General features: G+C 36.5%; 1 protein-coding gene across 3 annotated transcripts in view; it reads left to right on the forward strand.

The window, feature by feature from the left end:
* The window catches only part of PLEKHH2 (pleckstrin homology, MyTH4 and FERM domain containing H2), a 126,071-nt gene extending 105,277 nt beyond the window's left edge, over positions 1–20,794 (forward strand). For all 3 annotated transcript variants that reach the window (XM_069071598.1, XM_069071600.1, XM_069071599.1), the window contains 6 exons: positions 1,952–2,093; positions 4,039–4,184; positions 6,040–6,169; positions 9,319–9,405; positions 11,083–11,220; positions 16,615–20,794. In XM_069071598.1, the coding sequence (XP_068927699.1) occupies positions 1,952–2,093; positions 4,039–4,184; positions 6,040–6,169; positions 9,319–9,405; positions 11,083–11,220; positions 16,615–16,800 (829 nt within the window). In that variant the 3' untranslated portion in view covers positions 16,801–20,794. The remainder of the gene's footprint in view (positions 1–1,951; positions 2,094–4,038; positions 4,185–6,039; positions 6,170–9,318; positions 9,406–11,082; positions 11,221–16,614) is intronic.
* Positions 20,795–21,210: the final 416 nt, after the last annotated feature.

A 21,210-nucleotide genomic window follows, 5' to 3' on the forward strand; every position in this document is an offset into this window, starting at 1 on the left:
ATGAACTCCTTCATCAAACTTTTGGCTAAACTCTAGATAAATGTTTAGATATATAGATAGAGATATAGTCAATGTCTCTTTGCCTCATTTTCCTAATCTATAAAATAGGGATAATAATAGCACCTAGTTTACAGGGTTGTTGTGAGACTCAAATATCAAGTATGGAAAGCACTTTCAAATATTAGAGCTCTGTATAGATTAGCTGTTATTGTTCACCAATGATAAGTTCATCTCAGTGACTAGAAATCTTCAAAGGTAATGTTTTTTCTATCTCACTTATTTTGGGTATCAATTTGCCTATTAGCCATTTCTGTTCTTTTCAGTTAAACATGCACATTATTCTTTAAAGAGAAAATAGCAGCAAAATCAGAATTGGGAAGCTCTGCTTTCTCCTTGTCGTCAATTCTTATGCCATTCACCCTAAGCAATGCCCCTTACACTTTCTTTGGTTCAATTCTTTTCCTTGGCATAGCTAAAAAAAGAAAAACCTCCAGAACATGATTTTTATTATTCTTAGCTTTCCAGTCACACAGTTGACTGAAAGGTACGGAGAATGCCATAAACCCTGCGCTGCTAGCTTGACAACTGCAAAAAATCATTTGATTCAGAAAAGCAAAATCCTACTATAAAGGTTCTCTTCTGACAAGATGTCTATCATGCATATGTCAAAGTCATATAATAAAAAAATAGCAACAAAGAACTTTCTTCATCAATCCTCCAATTTTTACTATCACCTGAGGAATAAAATGGAGAGATAGCTGCTTCCTAAACATGCTTACTACTTCATAGATGTGCTGTACATAGTAGAAATGGAAAAAAGGGATTCCTTTATAGATATTAAGGTCCTCCAGTTGCTTGCTGTTTGTATAATGTTGATTGTATCAGGCACTGGAGCATTACATCTTAAATCTATAGTCACTCAAAATTGAGTTCAGGCTAATGCACACATGAAAGACTGACTAGATTGAAGAATGCTTATTTTCTAGATTTTGATACGCAGTTAGATGACCAGATTATAGACCTGGACCATCAGTACCTTTACCCTGGACAAACCCTGCAGATGGAGAGTGAAGTGGACTTGTCATCAAATAGAAAAAGGAGGAGAACTAGCTGGATTGCATTTGAGAAATGGCACAGGGCTTTTTATGACCAGAAACTTTTCCCTGAAATGCTAGGCTATTAGTATTACTATCCTAGAAGTAACACGATGTACCTCCAAGTCACAGAAAGCCACAGTCTCTGAAGAACTAAGGTTGATAGTCATACAAATGGAAATGGAAGCCGATGGTGAACATGAGCAAGTTGTAATATATTACCAAGAAAAAAAATGTACAGGAAAAGCTACATAAAGGCTATCAACAGAGAGGCAAGAAAGAAAAAGGAGGTGGGCTACAAGAGTGAGGAATAATCAATGAACAAATAGCCTGGGCTCTCCATTGGTACTGAGAAAATGTCACGAGTTTTAGACACAGGCTAGGTGTCTATGAGTTAGGACAGTGGAAAAGTACAGACTGTCTATTATTGCATATGTTTCTAGTCTTTAGAACCAATTAGCCAAAGTGACTTCAGATTGGAATCCTAACACCTAAGCTATGACATCACACAATATATTTTAAAACTCACAATTATTATGCCCCAGGTATAAGTGTTCTCTCCTGACACATTTTTTCCAAAGCATTTTCAAACTTTCCTTTGCGTTTACACCATTCTAGCTTGTACCATATGTATTTGCCTACGTTTCTTAGACTTTCTTCCCTCTTAAACTGCAAGCTCCTTGAGAGCAGACTATTTTTTTTTAATCTTTATACTCTCAGTGCCTAGTAAGTGTTCAATAACTATTTGATGAATTGAATTAAATACAGGCTTTGGTCCAGTGTGGTCTTTCTTGTTAGCAGGCATTTTCTTTCTTTTTCAAAGTTATTATTTAATGCACGTCTTCCTCATTTTACAGGCTTTACTTCTCAGTGCAAGTCCGTGGGGAGAGTGAAAGAGAAAAGCTCCTATTAATGTATCAGACAAATGATCAGATAGTAAATGGACTCTTTCCTCTGAACAAGGAACTAGCAGTGGAAATGGCTGCTCTTTTAGCTCAGGTAACTTCTACGTTCAAGGGCCCCTTTGCAAAGATCAGATAATAATTGATATTCTGGATTAAGTATAGTAAAACAGTGTACCTTCAGCAGTTCTTGAACTTCATTTTGCCATGATTAACACCTTAAAAATTACAGGCCCAGTAATTACAGTTTGACTCCAAATTACTGACACTCTGTAGAGATGATACAGTATTCCATAAAGATAGTATTCCATAAAGAGAATCTAGGTTCTTAATTATCCTGAAATTAAGCCACGAGGCTTTGAATTTAATAAAGGAGCATGAGTGTAGAAGTGTGGGGCTGAGAATGCCAGGGTAACATATTTGGATTACATCCTATTCTTTAAACAATGTAATATGTATGAATCAGAGTTTAGGAGGATTAGAATATTTTCTCTTCCTAAGAAACCATTAAGTGGTTCGACACAGATAAATTAAGATTGTATTTTAAAGCATTTATCTAACTTTCAGTTTAGATGTGAGTTTTGTAATCATTTTATTAATCTTCACAACAATTTCCTAGAAATCTCCAATAATCAAAAGTTGTATCTTATAAATAAATATAATAATGTATAAAAATATAATAATAAATAAATGCACATTTTACAAGGAACAAAGAGCTGAGGCAAAAAGCAATGAATGTCACACAATGCATCCAGTGAGAGAAGATTTGAAGTCATATTCCTTTCACAGAATCACAGAATTTCAAGACAAGAAAGGGAACTTGACAGCCATCTTGTCCACCCTATACCTGAAACAGAACCCCAGACTATAATACACCCACCTGGTCATCCAGTCCTTGCCTGAAGACCTGTGGGGAGAGGCAACTCACTACCACTAGAACATGGCTTCTGAACCTCTTTGGTATCATGGACCCTTTGGTGGATCATCTGGTGAAGCCTATGGGCCCCATTTCAGAATCGTTTTCAAATAATCAAAGGAAATACCAAGTTTCAATGTGAAATTAGTGAAAATAAAAATGTAATTTTTCTTCCCATCCAAGTTTACAGTCTCCCTGAAAGCTATCCACAGGTAACCTTTGGGGTTCATGGACCCCAGGTTAAGAACCCCTGCTCTAAAGGTTCTAGAGGCAGTATGTTCTCTTTTTGGATATTTTTAATTGTCAGTAAAATTTTCCTGACATCAAGACCAAGTTTGTCTCTTTGTCGTACCCACCAATTACTCCCATTTATCCCCTCTGAGGTCAAATACAATCTGGTTAATCTTTCTTCCATGTAACCTTTCTGGTACCATACCACTACTCAGGCTAGGTATAAATGCAGGTAATACATACTACATGATTACAATGATAAATGTCCAAGTTGGTACTTTAGTGCTACTTAAAAGTTAGTATCACTTTTAAGAGAATTAAAATAGTTGGAACATAGAGTTTTTATTTTGGTGGCATTTTAAAAAGTAGAATTCAAACTATAATATTCAGTGAGGTGGTAAGGTGACCCACTGGGTGGAATTCTGAGCTTGGAATTAGGAAGACTGGCTCAGATCTAGCTTCAGAAACTGTGTGACCCTGGGCAAGCCACTTAACTTCTGTTTGCCTCAGTTTCCTCATATGTAAAATGGAGATAATTATAGCACCTACCTCTTAGGGTTATTGTGAAGATCAAATGAGATTATATTTGTAAAGTGCTTAGCAAACTGACTGACATATAGCAGGCACTTAGCAAATGTGTGCTTTGTTCTTCCTCATTTGTAAAAACAGGAGGTTGGACTCAATGACATCCAAGATCCCTTCCAGTTCTCAATCTATAACCCAATGATTCTACAACATCAATGAACATGCATTCTTTAAATTCTATAGTCACATGATCAAGACAAATAAATAGTATACTCTGTACATAACAACAGTAACTTTGTTCTCAATTTATTTTAAAAGTCAAAACTTTCTGTGACATCCCACAGTTTCTATTTCTTAATTTTCCAACTAGGTGGAGATTGGAGATTTTGAGAGACCTTTCTCAACTCCAGCAGAGCAAGTGACCTGTCAATACAAGGCAAACCAAACACTAAAACAAGTCATAGAGAAATTTTATCCTAAAAGGTATAAAGATGGCTGTTCTGAAGAACAATTAAGGTAAGAAAAAAACAAGTTCCTGAGTATTTTATGCCTAACGATGTATGTGTGCATCATCTGAAGTTTAGAGTAAGGGCTCTTAAGTTGGGACCCATGAGCTTTTTGATAACTCTATTTTGATATAATTGGCATCCTCTGTAATTCTATTTATTTTTTTTATGCATTTAAGAACATGATTCTGAGACAAGGTCCAGAAGTTTCACTCCACTGTTGCCAAAGGGGTCCAAGCCACAAAAAAGATTAAGAACCTCTGGTTTAAAGAATATATCCTCATAGGAAAGTCCAGAGAGATTTTATTGGTGGTGATTTTCATTTTCAAGACTAGTTTCTTATCCACATCAAGGCTATAGAAACACAAAAATGTACTGGTTTGTGTGAAAATGGAAATAAATCAATATAAGGCAAAGAGGATAAAAATGCTTATTACTAGTTAATTGATTCTGCTTTTCATGTGGTTTTAATTACTTCATATTCAAACTAAGCATGCCTACATATTAGAATCTTGGCTCAACCCCCTTCAAGATCTGAATTCACATGGTCTAGGTTCAAGAACTGAGTGTTATTTCCAAAATCACTTTCCATTCAGCTCAGATTACCCACACATAGAGTAACTTTCAGCAAAGTTCAGACTTCAACTCAAACTAATATCTAGGTTTCTGCAGAGACATCCCCACCCCCAGCCATTATATCCTCCAGCTGTGGGAGTAAAGCACATGATACCTTCAGCCTCAAAAGGCAGGTACTGCAAGTCTCTTCCATATTTGTAATGAGGTTTTTTTTTTCTTTTCCTCAATGGGGGTGTTGGTGGGAGGGAGAAAAAAATAGATTTTTGTTATTGAAAAACCAAAATTTGATTTAAAAAAGTGAAAAAACAAAACAAAGACAGCCCATTCCACCTTTGGGTAATTCTAATTTTAATAAAGATTTCCTATAAATTGAAAAAAAAAGAAATTCCTGGTGTCTTGCTGGGAAATTATCTTCTGAGACTCCTAAACTTGAGGCTGTTAGAGTATGACAACCCCTAAAATTGGTGCTGGCCAACCGGGAAGTATCCCTAATAACTATGTACCTTTTTCCCCCTAAAAAGTTCTATCAAATATCTTTTATTGTTTATATCACCTCAACTTCTGAATATATCCCTCCCTCCCTACCCAATGAGCTATCTGCTTGTAACAAGAAAAAGAGAAGGAAAAAAAAAAAGAAAGCAGTTTAGTAAAACTAACCAATGGATTGACTAAATCTGACTTGTATGTAGCATTATATACCCATAGTCTCCCACCTTTCCAATACAGGATAGTAGGTGCATTTTCTCATCTCTCTTTAGATAGTGCCTGGTCATTCTCATTACACAGCATTCCAAGTTTTGTCTGTGTGTTGTTTATTGTTTTCCTGCATCTATTTACTTCCCTTTTTATCAGTTCAAGTAAACCTTATACTACTTCTTTGAATTCCTTATTTCATCTTTTCCTTTTTATTTAGCATCATTTGTTTAGTAATTCCTCTGAAGGCCTTTTTTAAAAATGCAGATACTCCTAGAGCCCATTAGACTAATTTACCTTAATATATTGCCTTTCCTGCCTGGATGGTTGTAGGGGTAGCCTCAGAGCACGGGGCTATGTCTGAACCTCAGGAAGCAGGAACACTCAAAATGAGAAACAGAGAATTCAGGAGGGAAGAGCGTAGAAAAGGATTGTGGGAGTCGCTAAAGACAAATGTTGTTCTACTTTTTTATTGTGCCTAGGCTCAGCTGGGGAAAAGTTCTACATCACAGTCTTGGGGTTTGTAAATGTTCGTGGGAAACAAAATGCTGATTTGTACTCTAGATTACAGATTTTTCCTCTTTTTTTTTTTAAAGACAACTTTGTCAACGATTGTCAACTAGATGGATGGCCCTCCGTGGACACAGTGCTGCTGACTGTATGCGCATTTATCTGACTGTAGCCAGAAAGTGGTCATTCTTTGGTGCAAAGTTGTTTTTTGCAAAAGTAAGAAATTTGTGGGAAAGGGGTTTTTAGATTGCATCTTTGTGTATATACTACTCTTGCTGCAACCCAGTGAATCAAGGTAGGGTTACAAGTCATCAACAGTGTGCAGTAATCTAAACATATTTTATATTTAGCTTTAAAATGTATTTTAAAATAGGAATTGTTGCTTTTCTTTCAGAGGGCAATTGGGGTCACACAGCTAGCAAGTGTCAAGTGTCTAAGGTCAGATTTGAACTCAGGTCCTCCTGACTCCAGGGTCAGTGCTCTATTCACTGAACCACCTAGCCGCCCCTAAAATAGGAATTGTTGAATGCAGACATCAGAAGGGGCTACCTGTCTTTGATCCTAACTGATGTCATGATTGAAGCAGATCCAAATCAGTTTCCCAGTTGCTGTACCTCAAGCACAAGCCCAAACAGATGTTACCCCTGTTCTCACCCCCAGCCTCCCCCAGACTTCTCTACAGATTTTTCATTTTTATGCAAAAACAACTTATATAACAGATTCCCAAGGCTGTGCCTTCCTATTGTTACTTAAACTCGCCTCTTCTGCCTGCCTCGAGCATTCCAGTACTTGGTGCTGTGCAGCACCTGGTTTTGCAATTCCCTTGCTTTGATTAAAAGACCCTAGTTTTTGCTGTTTTGGCAGCCTTCTTCATTTCATTTTGAGAGAACATAATACCAGACTCTGGGAATTCTGAACAATGTAAACAAAATAATGAAAGGACACATTGAATGAAAGGGCTAGACAAAAATACCCAATTCCCTCTCTTTTTCTCAAACCCTATTTTATGCTGGTAGTATTCATGACAGCCTGAACTCTGTTTCCCTTTCTACAAAAACTACTTAGCTCACATCTTTCCAGGAGTAGAGTAGAAGGCAATATATGCTTAAATACCTTTCTTGGTGACTATATGTCAACAATGAGATGAGAAAGCCAGCCTTAGAAATGTGCTGAAAATAAGGGGCCATGTGGTACAGTAGAAGAGGTTTTAAGTCCCCATTATGCTCCTCACTCCCTGTCTTAAGTTGAACTGGTCATTTAATATTTGGGCCCCCCAGTAGGTCTCTTCCCATACTCTGCTTGCAGGTCTTAGTGATTAACATTTATGTAGTTCTGGGGGGGGGGGAAGTGCTGCAAAGCACTTTGATATACATTTTTAGTTGATTCTCATAAGAGCCCTGTGAGCAAACACTACAAATATTAGCCCCGTTTCATTGAAGGGAAAATTGAAGCTTAAAAGTGGTGATGATGATGATGATGAAGATGATGATGATGGTGATGATGATGATGATAATGATGGTGATGGTGATGATGATGATGGTGATGGTGATGATGGTGATGGTGATGGTGATGATGAGAATGATGATGGTGGTAATAATCTGCTGCTCTGCCTTGTTTCAGTTCCCAAGGAACAAGATGCCCCTCTCAAGTTAATCTCATCACCTCTAATCTCATCACCATGCAGCTAACTCAACTCTTGACAGACCCCACCTCCCTCAGTCTCCTCCCTATTCTGATTGGAAGGGTAGGGGTTAGCAGTACCAAACCCCCTCCAAACTCTTCCTTTATAGAGGGCAGAAACTGGCCTTTGAAGGCTTCACTCTACTTTTCATCTTCTGCTTTGCCTGGTTTCAACTCCATGAGAACAAAGTGTCCCCTGGAGGTCTTCCTGCCTCTTTTTGTGTGTGGTCCCCCTCATTAGATTGTAAGCTTCTTGATGTCAGAGACTGCCTTTCTTTTTCTTAGATGAATCCCTAGAGCTGAGCACACAGTAGGTCCTTAGTAAATATTTACCAGATTGATCATGATGATGATAGCTAAAATTTTTATGGTGCTTTAAGACATTTTATAAATATTATCTCATTTTATCCTCACAACAATCCTGAGAGGTGGATGCTGTTATCATTGTCCCCATTTTACAGATGAGAAAAACTGAGGCAGACAAAAGTCAAGTGTCTTCCTCCAGTCCGCACAGCTAGTAAGTGTCTAAGGCAGGATTGGAACTCTCATCTTCCTGACTCCAGGCTCTATCCACTGTACCATCCAGCTGCCTTAGGTGACTTGTCTTTGATAGCACAGCCAGTTTCAGAGAAAGGTTTTGTTAAACTCCATAGATGAAAAAAAATTACCAAGCAGCTTGTTACCATAAATTTTTTAAGGGGATGGGGACTGAACCTGTGATTTCATTGGTACTGAGGAAGGCCTAAGTGAGAAAACTCCCAACTCAGGTCAGCACATTCTCTGACACTCATAGAATTAATTTTCTAGAGCCCAGAGCAGTGAAATGACTTCTTGAGATCCCAGGCCATTAGTGACAGAGGCAGAAGGTAGAGATTCTCCTCATTTCCAGCCCAGCTCTCTGTCCACTGTGCCAAGGGATAACAGAGGTGGGAGTTTCATGTTCCATGAACCGCATCTAGTTATTCTTGTCCCCCATACCCTCAGTTAGCAAGGCTTCCTCATTCTTGTGAGTGCCAGCCTCCCCGGACTCCCAGATTTATACCTAATGAACATTATGAGAATCTGCTGGTTTTCTATACTTGTAGTTTTTGAAAGCTTTCAGTACATTTGACCTACACAGGATTTGTCCTAACTTCTCATGTTTATTTGGACACATTAAAAAAAAATCCTTCCAGGGTGGCTAGGTGGTGCAGTGTATAGATCATTAGCCCTGGAGTCAGGAGGATCTCAGTTCAAATCCAGCCTCAGACACTTAACACTTACTAGCCATGTGACCTTGGGCAAGTCACTTAACCCCAATTATTCTGCCTTCCCTCCTCCAAAAAGCAAAAAAAAAAATCCTTCCAAAATAAAATGAATGTTTAACAAATCATACTTTTTAAATTAATGTTAACCAAGTAGCTTAAATCCTAGCTAGAATTTTGGTACCTCACAAGTCTGAAAAAAATAAGTAAGTAATTACAGAATACTAAAAATTACTATATTTTTTAAAAATATCAAGTGTTATTTTTTTTCCTAATTGCGGGACAAAATTTGAGGAAATTCAGAATAGTTCTGACTAAATATCCAATTCAGTATTCTTTGATGTAATGACAAAATGTCAGATGTTTTCCACTGACAAATGTTCCTATCTTTTAATGTGACATTTATAATAAGCAGGGTTCTTTATCCCTCCTATTTCACAGCCAGTAACTCCATCAACATTGGGAAATACTTTCATATGGTTAGCTGTCCATGAAGATGGAATTAGCATCTTGGAATATAACTCCATGGTAAGAATAAGTCACAAAACTTTTTTGATGTTAGTAATGCTATATTTAGCATTTGAGTTGGCTACGTTCCATTGAGCTACAAGGCCTGTCATAAAAAGATAGGCTAAAAACAAAAGGAGAAAATTACAATCATGATTGTATTAGGATTCTTGAAATGGCAGTTTGCACAGTATATTACATTAGGAGGACATTTTCTGTGTATGAGACAAATTATATTGCAGTATCATTAAAATAGAAATTTTAATTGCATAGGTCAAAAAATTCAGTATCATTGAGTTTTCTCCAAAATGGTTCTTGTAATACCTCTAATTCTTCACTTTGCACATATGCAAATTATTATAATAGGGCTTTCCCACGATCAAAGAAAATGACATTAATAATTTGAAAGACTGTGTACCCCTCCAGATATATGAAATTTAAATTATTTTTCTTACCTTTTCTTTGCAAGCTAAATTAGCTAATATAATTTTATGATCAAGTGAACAAACATTGCTTTAATACAGATGTTGACTGGTATAATTAAAGGTTATCCCCTCTTAAGATCTTAATCTAAACCTGACTTTTATCTATATTTTAATATCTTTTTTTGTTTGTTTTTAAAAACTGAAAAGGAATGGAAATCATATTAGTGCATATCAAAAATCTAATGATTAATTTGCCAGAATCAGTGTTGGTTCTATATATACAGTAGTCTATGGTCATCAAGAACATCAAAAGAGGTAATACTTTTCTGTGCAATAATACAGTGATTCTCTCTTCAATTGCCCCTTCTGAGATGTGTTTTACAGGGAATTTAAATCTTCTGAATAGCTTCAGAGTCACGAATGACTATCTTGAGTGTAGATTACTAGACTCTACTAGACAGTTTCAAAGAATATTAAAGCTTAACTAAACATATTTGTTACAAAGGTTTTGTTTATTTTTTTCCCTAGGGGAGGTAGGTTGGGTAAGTGAAGGGGGAAAGAAAATAAATGCTTGTTAATTTTTAAAAAATAAAATATAAGGGGTGTGGCTAGGTGGCTCAGTGAATAGAGCATAGGCACTGGAGTCAGGAGGACCTGAGTTCAAATCCAGCCTCAGATACTTAACATAACTAGTCGTGTGACCTTGGGCAAGTCACTTAATCCCAATTGCCCTCCAAAAAGCAAAAAATAAAATTTAAATTAAAAAAATAAAATTAAATATAAAATAAAATTTTTAAAAATTTATGCCCACTGGCAAATAAATACAGAATCACAAAATACCGAACCACATTTTCTCATTATGTTTTTTTTTGTCTTAGCATCTTTGGGTATTGCAGAAATAAAGGCCATAATGGTAACATTCAGCAAATCACTGCTCCAGAGTAGTGTCATCTGCTATCCTGAAAATGTCCTTTGCCATCAAACATCTACTGTCCAAATAATATAAGTGACAAAGCAGAATACTAAAACAAGGCAGAGTAAGAGCTTAAATATTCCCTGTGTTCTGTAGATTGTTCTCTTTGTTTTTATCTTGTGAATTCAATCATGTGTGCATTTGTGAAATTATTTCAGAAACTAGCAAAGGCTCCAATGAAAACTTATAAATGGTTAAAAGGTATTGATCAATTTAGCCTTTATATTATCAGTTGGGTTGATTAATTTTACATACTTCTTTGCTGGTATAAAACATAACTTGGCTTTCTTCTGTTTTAAGAGGTTAATAGTGACATATATGTACAAAACCCTTATGACCTTTGGAGGTTATCAAGATGACTTTATGGTGGTTGTTAACAGTGCACATTCCAAGGACAAGCCAACAGATAAACTCCTTTTTACCATGGCAAAGCCTAAGGTAAGTGGGAAGACTTCTGCCAAGTTCAGCAGCCAAAAAAACCAGTTTTTTTAATTTGTTGTTATTGAAGTAAACATTGAATGAATGAATGAAAAACCATTTATTAAGTATTTACTATGTGCCAGGTACTGTGCTAAGTGTTGAGGATATAAATACCAAAAAGATGACACAGTCTGTACCCTCAGGGTGCTTGCAGTCTCATAGGGGGAGACAACACATAATAGCAATGGCCAGGGAGGTCTGTTTTGGTTAGGAAAAGCCACAGGGATGGTGATTGTAGTCAAAAGGTAATAATAGATTGACACATCTTTGTCAGGAATAGTAGTGTTTATCATGGGTGGAGGGAAAAGAGTATATTTGAAATCATGGCATGAAGATGGTCTAGGAGCACATTAGTGGATCTGCTTAGATGTTAGATATGGTTTGTCATTATTATTCAGTCATTTCAGTTATGTCTAACTCTCCGTGACCCCATTTTGGGTTTTTTTTGGCAGAGATACTGGAGTGGTTTACCATTTCCTTCTCTAGCTTATTTTACAGATGAAGAACTAAGGTAAAGAAGGTTAAGTTACTTGCCCAGGGTCACACAGCTAGTAAGTGTCTGAGACCAGATTTGAACTAATGAAGAGTCATCCTGATTCTAAGCCTGTTGCTCTATCTACTGAGCCATCTAGCTGGCCCCTGTTAGATATGGTAAACACTCACTAATCAGGAGCCCAGAGCCTCAGAGTAAGAATTGGAGTGCTAGAGGACAAGAATGTGGAGATGTGAAACTGGGTAGGGAGAAAATGATGCCTACTTTGAGTTTGGAATGATTAGTATTATAGGATAATATTGTAGGAAAATAAAAGTTGAAATACAACAAATCATATAATTGGGATGATTGCTTTTACTCTTCCCATGAACTTTCTGTGAAGTCTTAGGATAAGGATAAGAACTGGAAATTTTATTTAATTGATACAGTGAACTCCCAAGTGAAGAAACTCCCCATAGCAATGTAGGTCAGCATCTTCTCTGTGTCTTGGAAACTTAAGGAGTTCCCTAGACAAATGAGAAAAAAATCTTTGAAGTAAGTTTCTCTGATAAAGGTCTCATTTCTAAGATACATAGAGAATCAATTTAAAAACTTAAGAATAAAAGCGTGATTGAACAATGGTCAAAGGATATGAATAGACAGTTTTTAGAGGAAGAAATCTAAGCTATCAATAGCCATATGGGAAAATGCTCTGAAGTACTAATAATTAGAGAAATGTAAATTAAAACAACTCTAAAGTTCCACCACATTCCCACAAAATTGGTGAAATTTGCAAAAAAGGGAAATAACAAATGCTGGAGGGGCTATGAGAAAATAGATATATTAATGCATTGTTGATGGAACTGTGGATTGGTCAGGTCATTCTTGAAAGCAACGTGGAACTATGCCACAAAAAAAACTTGTAAACAGTACATGTATCTTTTGACCAATGAATATCACTGCTAAGTCTCTACCTCAAAGAGATCTAAGAAAGAGGACAAAGACACATACATACAGAAAATATTTATAGCAGCTCTTTTTGTTGTGGTAAAGATTTGGAAATTGAGGGAGTGCCCATCAATTGGAGAATTAACTGAACAAGTGATTATATATGAGTGTAATGGAATACTATTGTGCTATAAGAAATGATGAAGGGAATAGTTTCAGAGAATCCTGAGATGACTTCTATAAACCAATGCAAAGCAGTGAACAGAACCAGTACAACGATTTATACAATAACAACAATATTATAAAGACAAAATCTTTGAAAGACTTGGGGACGCTAATTAACGCAATGGCCAATCATAATTTTAGAGGACTCCTGATGAAACATGCTACCTACCTGATAGATATTAAGAATACAGAATGAGGAGAGGATTCTGGGAAGATGGCAGAGTAGGTCAGAAAATTCCAACCTTTCATGATTTTCTCCCACAAAAGAGTTAAAATAACACCTTAGGGTGAAAAGTGTGGATGGATATAAATAAGAACAGGGGCATAACCTGGGTCCTCCTGAGACAATTTGAAAAGATCAGAAGAAGAATCCCAGGATGAAGTTTTGTCCCTGTGAAGAGTAAACCACCTCCAGGTTAAGTTTTGTTTTAACAGCCACAAGCCTCTTAAACATGTGGCAAGCCCTGGGGTTAGTTGGTTAGAGAGGCTGCCTCAGGGCCAGCCACCAGAACTGTGAGGGGATAGTGAGAGGAGATGGGTGTCTGAGTCTGGGAAGATCAGGAAGATTGAGGGAATTTCTGCTGACAAGGAATACCAGACCCAGTTGTGCTGTGAAGAGCAGTGGGGTGAGAAGGAACCCAGCACACACACGGTGAGTGTAGAAGCAGTGGGGCAGAAAGCCCCTGGCTGTGGGTGCTTACAGGAGGTTGGAGGTTTGACTTTGGTTTTAGGCTAGAAGAAAGAATTGAAGATCTGGGGCAAGAGGCACCATTTCCCATAGCCCAGGGCTAGAGGTGATTACAAATAATTAAGCTATTACCACAAAAAAATGCACAGGCAAAGGAGAAAGAATCCAGCCATAGAAAACTATTATGGGGATAGAGATGACCGGAGTTCATCTTCAGAGGAGGATACTGAAGTAAAGAAATCCCCACGGAGTAATGTCAAATGGATACCTGCCCAAAAAGAATTCATAGAAGATCTTAAAAAAAGACTTCAAAAATCAAATGACAGAGATAGAAGAGAAACTAAAAAAGAAAATAATAATAATCCAAGAAAAACAAGAACAGTATGAAAGGAAAGTTAACCAATTAGAAAAGGAGATCCAGAATCTTAAGGAAGAAAAAATGATACCTTGAAAATTAGAGTTGGGCAAAGTGAAGCCAGTGAAATTATAAGAGATCAAGAAATGATTAAACAAAATATGAATAATGAAAAAATTGAAAAGAAAAGGAAACATAAGAAAAACAACAGATTTGGAGAATAGATCAAGAAGAGAAAATATAAAAGCAATTGGACTGACTGAAAGTTACAATAAAAAAAAAGAATCTTGATACAATAATACAAGAAATAATCAAAGAAAATTGTCCTGAAGCATTAGAACAAGGGGGAAAGTAGAAATGGGAAAAATCCATCAATTGCCACTTAAAAGAGATCCTATGAGGAAAACTCATAGGAATATCATAGTCGAATTCCAAAACCCCTAGTTCAAGGAAAAAATATTAAAAGCATCAAGAGTAAAACAATTTAAATATGATGATGCCACAATTAGAATCACACAAGACCTAGCATCAGAGACATTAAAGAACTGCAGGTCTTGGAACACAACATATCAAAAAGCAAAAGAACTAGGGCTCTGGCCAAAAATATCATACCCTGCAAAGTTAAATATTATCCTGAATGAAAAAGAAATGGACATTTGATAAACTCTCAGACTTTCAAGACTTTGTTAAAAAAAAAATCCTGAACTTAATAGAAGATTCAACATATAAGAACCAAGAGAAATATTAGCACATAACAAAGACTGATTATAAGGGATCCATAAGGACGCACTGTTTACTTTTTGTGTATGTAAAATGTATGTCTAAGATTCTTATAAAAATTGGATAGTTTATAAGAAAGATTGGGGTAAACCTGAGAATGATATGGATTTAAAAATTAAAACCATTTAGGAACATCTTAAAAGCATAACTATTTGAGGTGCAAAAGGAAGAATTGGTATAAAGGAATTAGATGGGGAAGGAGAGCTAGCAGTTCTGGTAACCTGCTTTCATCAGGAATGGGTTAAAGAGGGAACAAAGCATATATATTTAGAAGAGTATAAAAGTCTTCTAAATTCAGAAGAAATAAAACAGTAGGGGCATAGGGAAGGGGGAGAGGACAAGGGAGGGATTTTTAAAGGGGAGGGTGAGGGAATAAGTAAAATAGGAGTATAAAATGGTGTTTAAATTTATGGGAATGGGAGGATAGGGGAGGGATCCTTGGAGGGGGTTAGGCAAATTATAGGAGGGCAAGGTAGTGGGTAGAAGTAAAGTAGAGGAGGCAGGAGGGATAGGAAATAAGAGATATAATCATACATAAAAAAACAGGAGTAGAATAGGTTTGGGAAAGTATATGTCTATATATGGATTATATATATATATATATATTTATATATATATATATATATATATAAATGTGTATGCATATTTCTATAGCTATAGAGAAACATACCTAAACTTTATTGTAGCCTTCTGGGAGGAGGTTGGGGGTAGGGGTGGGGGAGGAGAAAGTTAAAAAGTGCACAGCAGAGAACAAAAGAAAACTCACAAGTAAACAAAGTAAAAATCAACAATTCTCAACACAAATATTATTCATCATATAGACTTTCTTGAAATGAAAATCTATTGTTACATATTTTGAATCCTCTCTTATGTTCTGCTATGCACATGACATGCTTTTTTTTTCTTTTTAACTTTGTATTTAAGTTCCAATACTTAAGTCTATGATCTGTTTTTGTTTCTTTTCTCTATTCTGTTTTTGTGTTCTGGAGTTTGAATCTAAAATAAAATTTTTGGGGAAAAAAAAGAATGCAGAATGAGACTTTTTTTTAACATGATGTAAGGAGGTGAATTTTGTTATAATTTTCTTTTATAATAAGTTCTAGAATAGTCTCAAGGATCCTAGATAGTAATTCCTAGAATCATAGTGACAGACAGTCCTATTGCGACTGCACCATGATATATGGGGGTGACATAATTGATATTTGCTACACTGGCACCGAATAAGCATATCGCTAAAGTTAACTTATGAGTTTAATTGTTGGCAAAATGCCTCTTTGTTACCCTACAAATTAGGTAAGCACTGGCTAAGGAGTGCGGGTGTCCTTCGTCACTTCCTCCTTGCTAGCTGCTGCTTGGAGTAATAAACTGGTATGAATTCCCTATCTGTTGCTCCTTTGTCTTTCTTTGGTTTGGCTGAATCTGATGTGAAGATGCACGTGACCTATATGGGAATTTGTTTTGCTCGTTTATACATGTTTGTAACAGGGGTTTTGTTTTTGTTTTTCTTGCTTTTAATGGCAGCAGTAAGGATGTGGGAAGGAGATAGGTGAGAGGAAGAAAAGACAAATCTTGAAAATAAAATTTAATTGAAATGTGGGTGGGAGATGAATTGCCTAGAACAGTGACTTGCCCAGTGTCCTACAGCCAACACGAGTCAGAGACAGAACTTGAACTCAAGTTTTCCTGGCCTCAGAGCTGGCTATCTCCTGAGCCAGGCTGCCTCATATAACTCAGTGAATACTTGTCCAGTTGTTTTCCATACATGGAACAAGGGGAAGCGGTGAAATCATAGGCATATCTAAGTGGAGTTAGCTCACAGTTCAGCTCTCTTGTCCCTTTGGAAATGACAAGAATAAGAGACATTCTTATTTTTCTTTTTTCTAGATTCTTGAAATAACTCTTTTGGTTGCCAGCTATATTAACAACTTCCATCAGCAAAAAGCAACTCTTCACCACCTCTCAGCTCCTGCGCTACTGTCTTCTCGAAAAGGAGGGCCCAAAAACAAGGAGACGGGGAGCCAGCCATTCCTGTTAAAAAACAGACCAACTAAAGGCCCAACTTTACTGTGAAATTGCAGAAGCTAGTAACACTGTAAAGTAGCTGAATGTCTGGGAACGTTACTGGGTGTGCTCAGAGGTGTTTGCATTCAAGAGCGTGACACAGCCATCAATATTTCAAAACCAAAAAGATATGAAACATTGCTACTCCTTTATACATGACTATTTAAAATATAAATGAACACTTTGTTATAGTAGAACAAAATAAAAATGTTTACAAACACTAAGGTTTAATCATACAATCAGGACTTTGAAAAGCCCTTCAAAGATCAAATTGTCCAATCCTCTGCCAGTATTTAGTTGAGTATTTGTTATATTGGTGAAAATCTTGAAAAAGAAGTTGTATAACCTCCCTTTGTAATCTGGTCCAGTGTTCACCTACCTTTGTTACTCAGAAGTTACTAATTAAGTAAAAACTGAAGTTACCTTTAATGAAAGTATAATTGGAAAAGTATAGAATAGAAAGTTCAAGGAAACCATTGCAAGTGTTTTAAACGGTACGTTAGATCTGCTAGATTTGTGTGTGATAAAATAGAAAACTTCCTATAATACTTATAAACTATGCCCCTTCACATTTCCAGTTCACTGACATAAAATGCTATTGCCCTGAAATTTAAAAAAGTAAAGTGATTGCCAATTTGCCTTGGCTTTCAGTTGCTCTACAAAATTTGCTGAAAATTTGACAGCTTTCTTCTCTCTTGGTTCCCTATGCTTTTCACTGTCCTTAGTTGAATAGAATAGTATTTGAGGACATACATTCCTTCCCACCCCTACCCCCCAATACAATCAGCAATTGTCTTCTGAGTTTTTATTGTCTTAAAGGTTAGTAGCGAATTGTAAAAACAGAATACATTAAACTTAACCTGTGCATTTTTAACATAGGATTATAAATCATGGGGTGGTTCTTCAAAGTTTAAAAAAAATAGTGTCCTTTTGTTATTAAATTTTTCAATTCCAGGGTAATTTATTATTCCTGAAAGGAAGTTGTAATTGTGTAAATGACTTAAATACAAATAATGGCAGTTTCCAAGAAGGAATCTTCCCAACAATGTTGTACTTCTGAACAGCTTTCATTAACCATGTATAGCCATTAAATAACCACCCACTGTGTGGAAATCTTTCTGTGGAACCAACTGGAGACTAGACAAATCTATGAGTTAATCCAGGTCATCCATGCCCACCCATCTTCTGGGATGCTGGTCAGTGTCCTGTAAACCTTCCACTGAGAGCCTCCCTCTTCATCCCTTGACATTTAGAGGATACCACATTTTATGGAGCCCATGGGCTATTTATTTAAACATTTTAAAGATGATTTATTTTTTAAAAGCAGCTTTTGCTGTTACCTCATGCTGTTACTCAAGGAGGTAAAGACTTGGTTTTTGGAAGCAGGAAGCTTGTTAAATTACTGGGCAATGCAGTATAGAGTTCCTGTCAAAATAAAATGTTTAACATAAATTCCTGCTAGAGATTGGAATTATGGTGGCTGGGGTGGGGGAAGGGAATGAAATTTTAAGCATTGTAGTCCTGATCATTAGTTAGTAGTTACTCACAGTTTTAATTTATGTGGAGAATATTTGTATTTATTCTTTTGGACATATATTTATCGTTTTTCACGAGGTATTTTTGTATGAATTAAAAGCAAATTCCAAAATTATTAGGTGTTAAGGTAAGGAGTAAAAAGTGTGGAGGAGTGAAAAGAATGCTGGCTTTGGAATCAAATCACACCTTTTCCACTTAACTGCCTGTGTGACCTCTAGCAATTCACAACCTTTCTGTGCCTCAGTTTATGCATTTGTAAAATGAGGGGATTGGACTAAATTACCTTGTGGCTCTAAATCTCTGATCATTCCTAAATGTAATCATTTGCTGGTATTGTCCTTTACTTTGTTATATCTTTTTGTTGCCCCTTTCTCATTCTGACCATGCACTGATCTCACTTTAAATCTTTTTCACAGGCATTCTACTTGTAGTTAGTAAAACTTTCTGTAAAAACTTAAGAATATCTGCTGACCTCAGAAAAGCATTCCGCTCCCACATATGGAAAAAGGGAATTACCAACAAGCCTGTGACTATAATTATAATCCTTCTTTAATACTTTGTAAAAACCCATTTGTGGGGGTGGTTAGGTGTCACAGTGAATAGAGCACCTGCCCTGGAGTCAAGAGGACTTGAGTTCAAATCCGGCCTCACACACTTCACACTTATTAGCCATGTGACATTGGGGCAAGTCACTTAACCCCAATTGCCCGGCCTCCCCCCCTCCAAAAAGCAAAACACAAACATAAAAATCCCCATTGATGTTCACAGCACAGTGTACCTGGTACATAGTAATTGCATATTAAATGTTTCTAGGTTGGTTGATTGCTAGAAGAGTGCCCTCCACCAGTGCCTCTTCTGATAGGCCTTCGTAAATGACTGTCATGCATTGCTGTAGCCAAAAAAAGTGATAACCCACCTCCTTCCTGGTGGTGAGTGAGCTCCTCCCATTTTCTGGGATGTCACTCCTATAAGGTAGAACTTGATGCCTTGTTTGACCTGTCAGAGTTTATTCTCTATAGACATTGCCTTCAAGTATCCAGTGTCACTTTCATCCCATAATGAGGTGTCAGAGAAAGCTGTGAATTAGATAGAGAATAATGTTTATTTACTAGTTTGGTAACTATTCAAAGAAAAGCCCTTTCTCCTGCCCTTCCCCCAACAAGCAAACACAAATCATTTTCACTTAAAAGTTCCTGATTCTTCATTCTGAGTATTGCTACTCCACCTAACTACATCATACTTCTAATATAAGGTGAAACTCCCTACCCATTGTCTTCTGCTCCAGCTTTGTGGAGGATATAGATTCTTTTTTTAGATTTCCCAAAGCAAGTAAATGATATCTTCAAAGTTCATTAGAATAGGTCCAGCCCCTCACTGTAATATTTAGTCTCTCTTATTCCTCGTTAACCAATTAGAGTTGATTTCTACCCTCTGGAACACCCACTTTTCCAAGGTCATATAAAGCTTGAGCCTCCCTTCATGAGGGTCTTTGGCATTTGAGAATGCCATTGACTTCTTTTATTAAAATGCCAGTGTTATTAATGAAAGGATTAATTACCTGGGGAAAAAAAGTTCTCAAGCAAATTTATTTATAAGAATAAACTACCATGCCTCTGATTAAGACCTGGGTTTCAGTCCCACCATTGGCACATCCTGACTAATATGACCTAGGAGAAGTCATTTAACGGCTCAATTTCCACTGAAACTATTTGTTGAGCACCAATTGCTAATGGAATTTCCTTGCTGGGATTTCTCTATGCCAACAAAATCACAGGACCAGATTAAAAAGAAGAAACTGGTCACCTTTTGGTGCAATTAAAGTAACTTTAGTCTAAGACCAAGTGAAGTTTCCAAATTCCCAGAGTGTGGGGTGGCTAGGTGGTGCAGTGAATAGAGCACTAGCCCTGGAATCAGGAGGACCTGAGTTCAAATTTGGCCTCAGATACAACACAAAAACTAGCCATGTGACCTTGGGCAAGTCACTTAACCCCCTACCTTGCCCCCTCCAAAAAGCAAAAAATCCCCCCAAACCCCAAATTACCAGAGCATTACTTAATTATTATACAATAAGCCAAAGGCTTTGGCAGAGCTATTCACATAAAAGCATTATTCCCAGGCAATACTTTGCTCACCATAGAACAAAACCTAAAAAGCTTTTAGTTTAAAGGAAAAATTGTGATGTCTTAGCTTAGTCTATAAAACCATATAATTGACACTTATTTTTTGATAATTTTTTAAAAAGACAATGTGACAGAAAGAAATTAACTTTTGTAATTGATGATGTTGAAAAACTGATTTTATTTTCTGAAAAAAATGACAACTTTTACACTGCTGTTTTAAAAATCCAAAGCTTATTGTTGTGATCAGTTACTAGAGAATAATATTATATGTTAATTTTTATATTTGAATTGTGATGTCTCCTATCATTTTCCTGCCTTTCAATCATAATAAATGATTTATAAATCCATTTTGAGCATTATCTTTTGAATACAGTTTTAGGCTTCAAGAGATATGTAATTTTTCCATTGTCAAAACTAAGGTGGTCTGCCATGAAAGTGGTAGTTAGTACCTCCTTGTCTTGCATTCATGCCTTCAGCTGTGTTTTAATTTCATACATATATAGCTTGCTTCACTCTGGTGGCCTCAATTTTTCTTCCACAAATAAGCCCCAATGTTTGACTTGTTTATTTCCCCTATTGCCTTCCACCCTCACTACTAATATTTATTCGCAACAGGGGTTTCTCACTACTTTAGTATATTTTCCTTCCTCCCTTGCCACTCTATCCCTAAATTCAGTAAACAATCCTTATCTAGGTGGTTTTTTTTAATTTTTAAGAGTTTTTTTTTGCTAGAGTTATCAATATGGCTGCAAGACATGGACCA

The sequence above is a fragment of the Petaurus breviceps genome, unplaced genomic scaffold, assembly GCF_028583685.1.
Source record: "Petaurus breviceps papuanus isolate PSGF00001 unplaced genomic scaffold, PetGlider_PUasm1.0 90842, whole genome shotgun sequence".
Taxonomy (NCBI): Eukaryota; Metazoa; Chordata; class Mammalia; order Diprotodontia; family Petauridae; genus Petaurus; species Petaurus breviceps.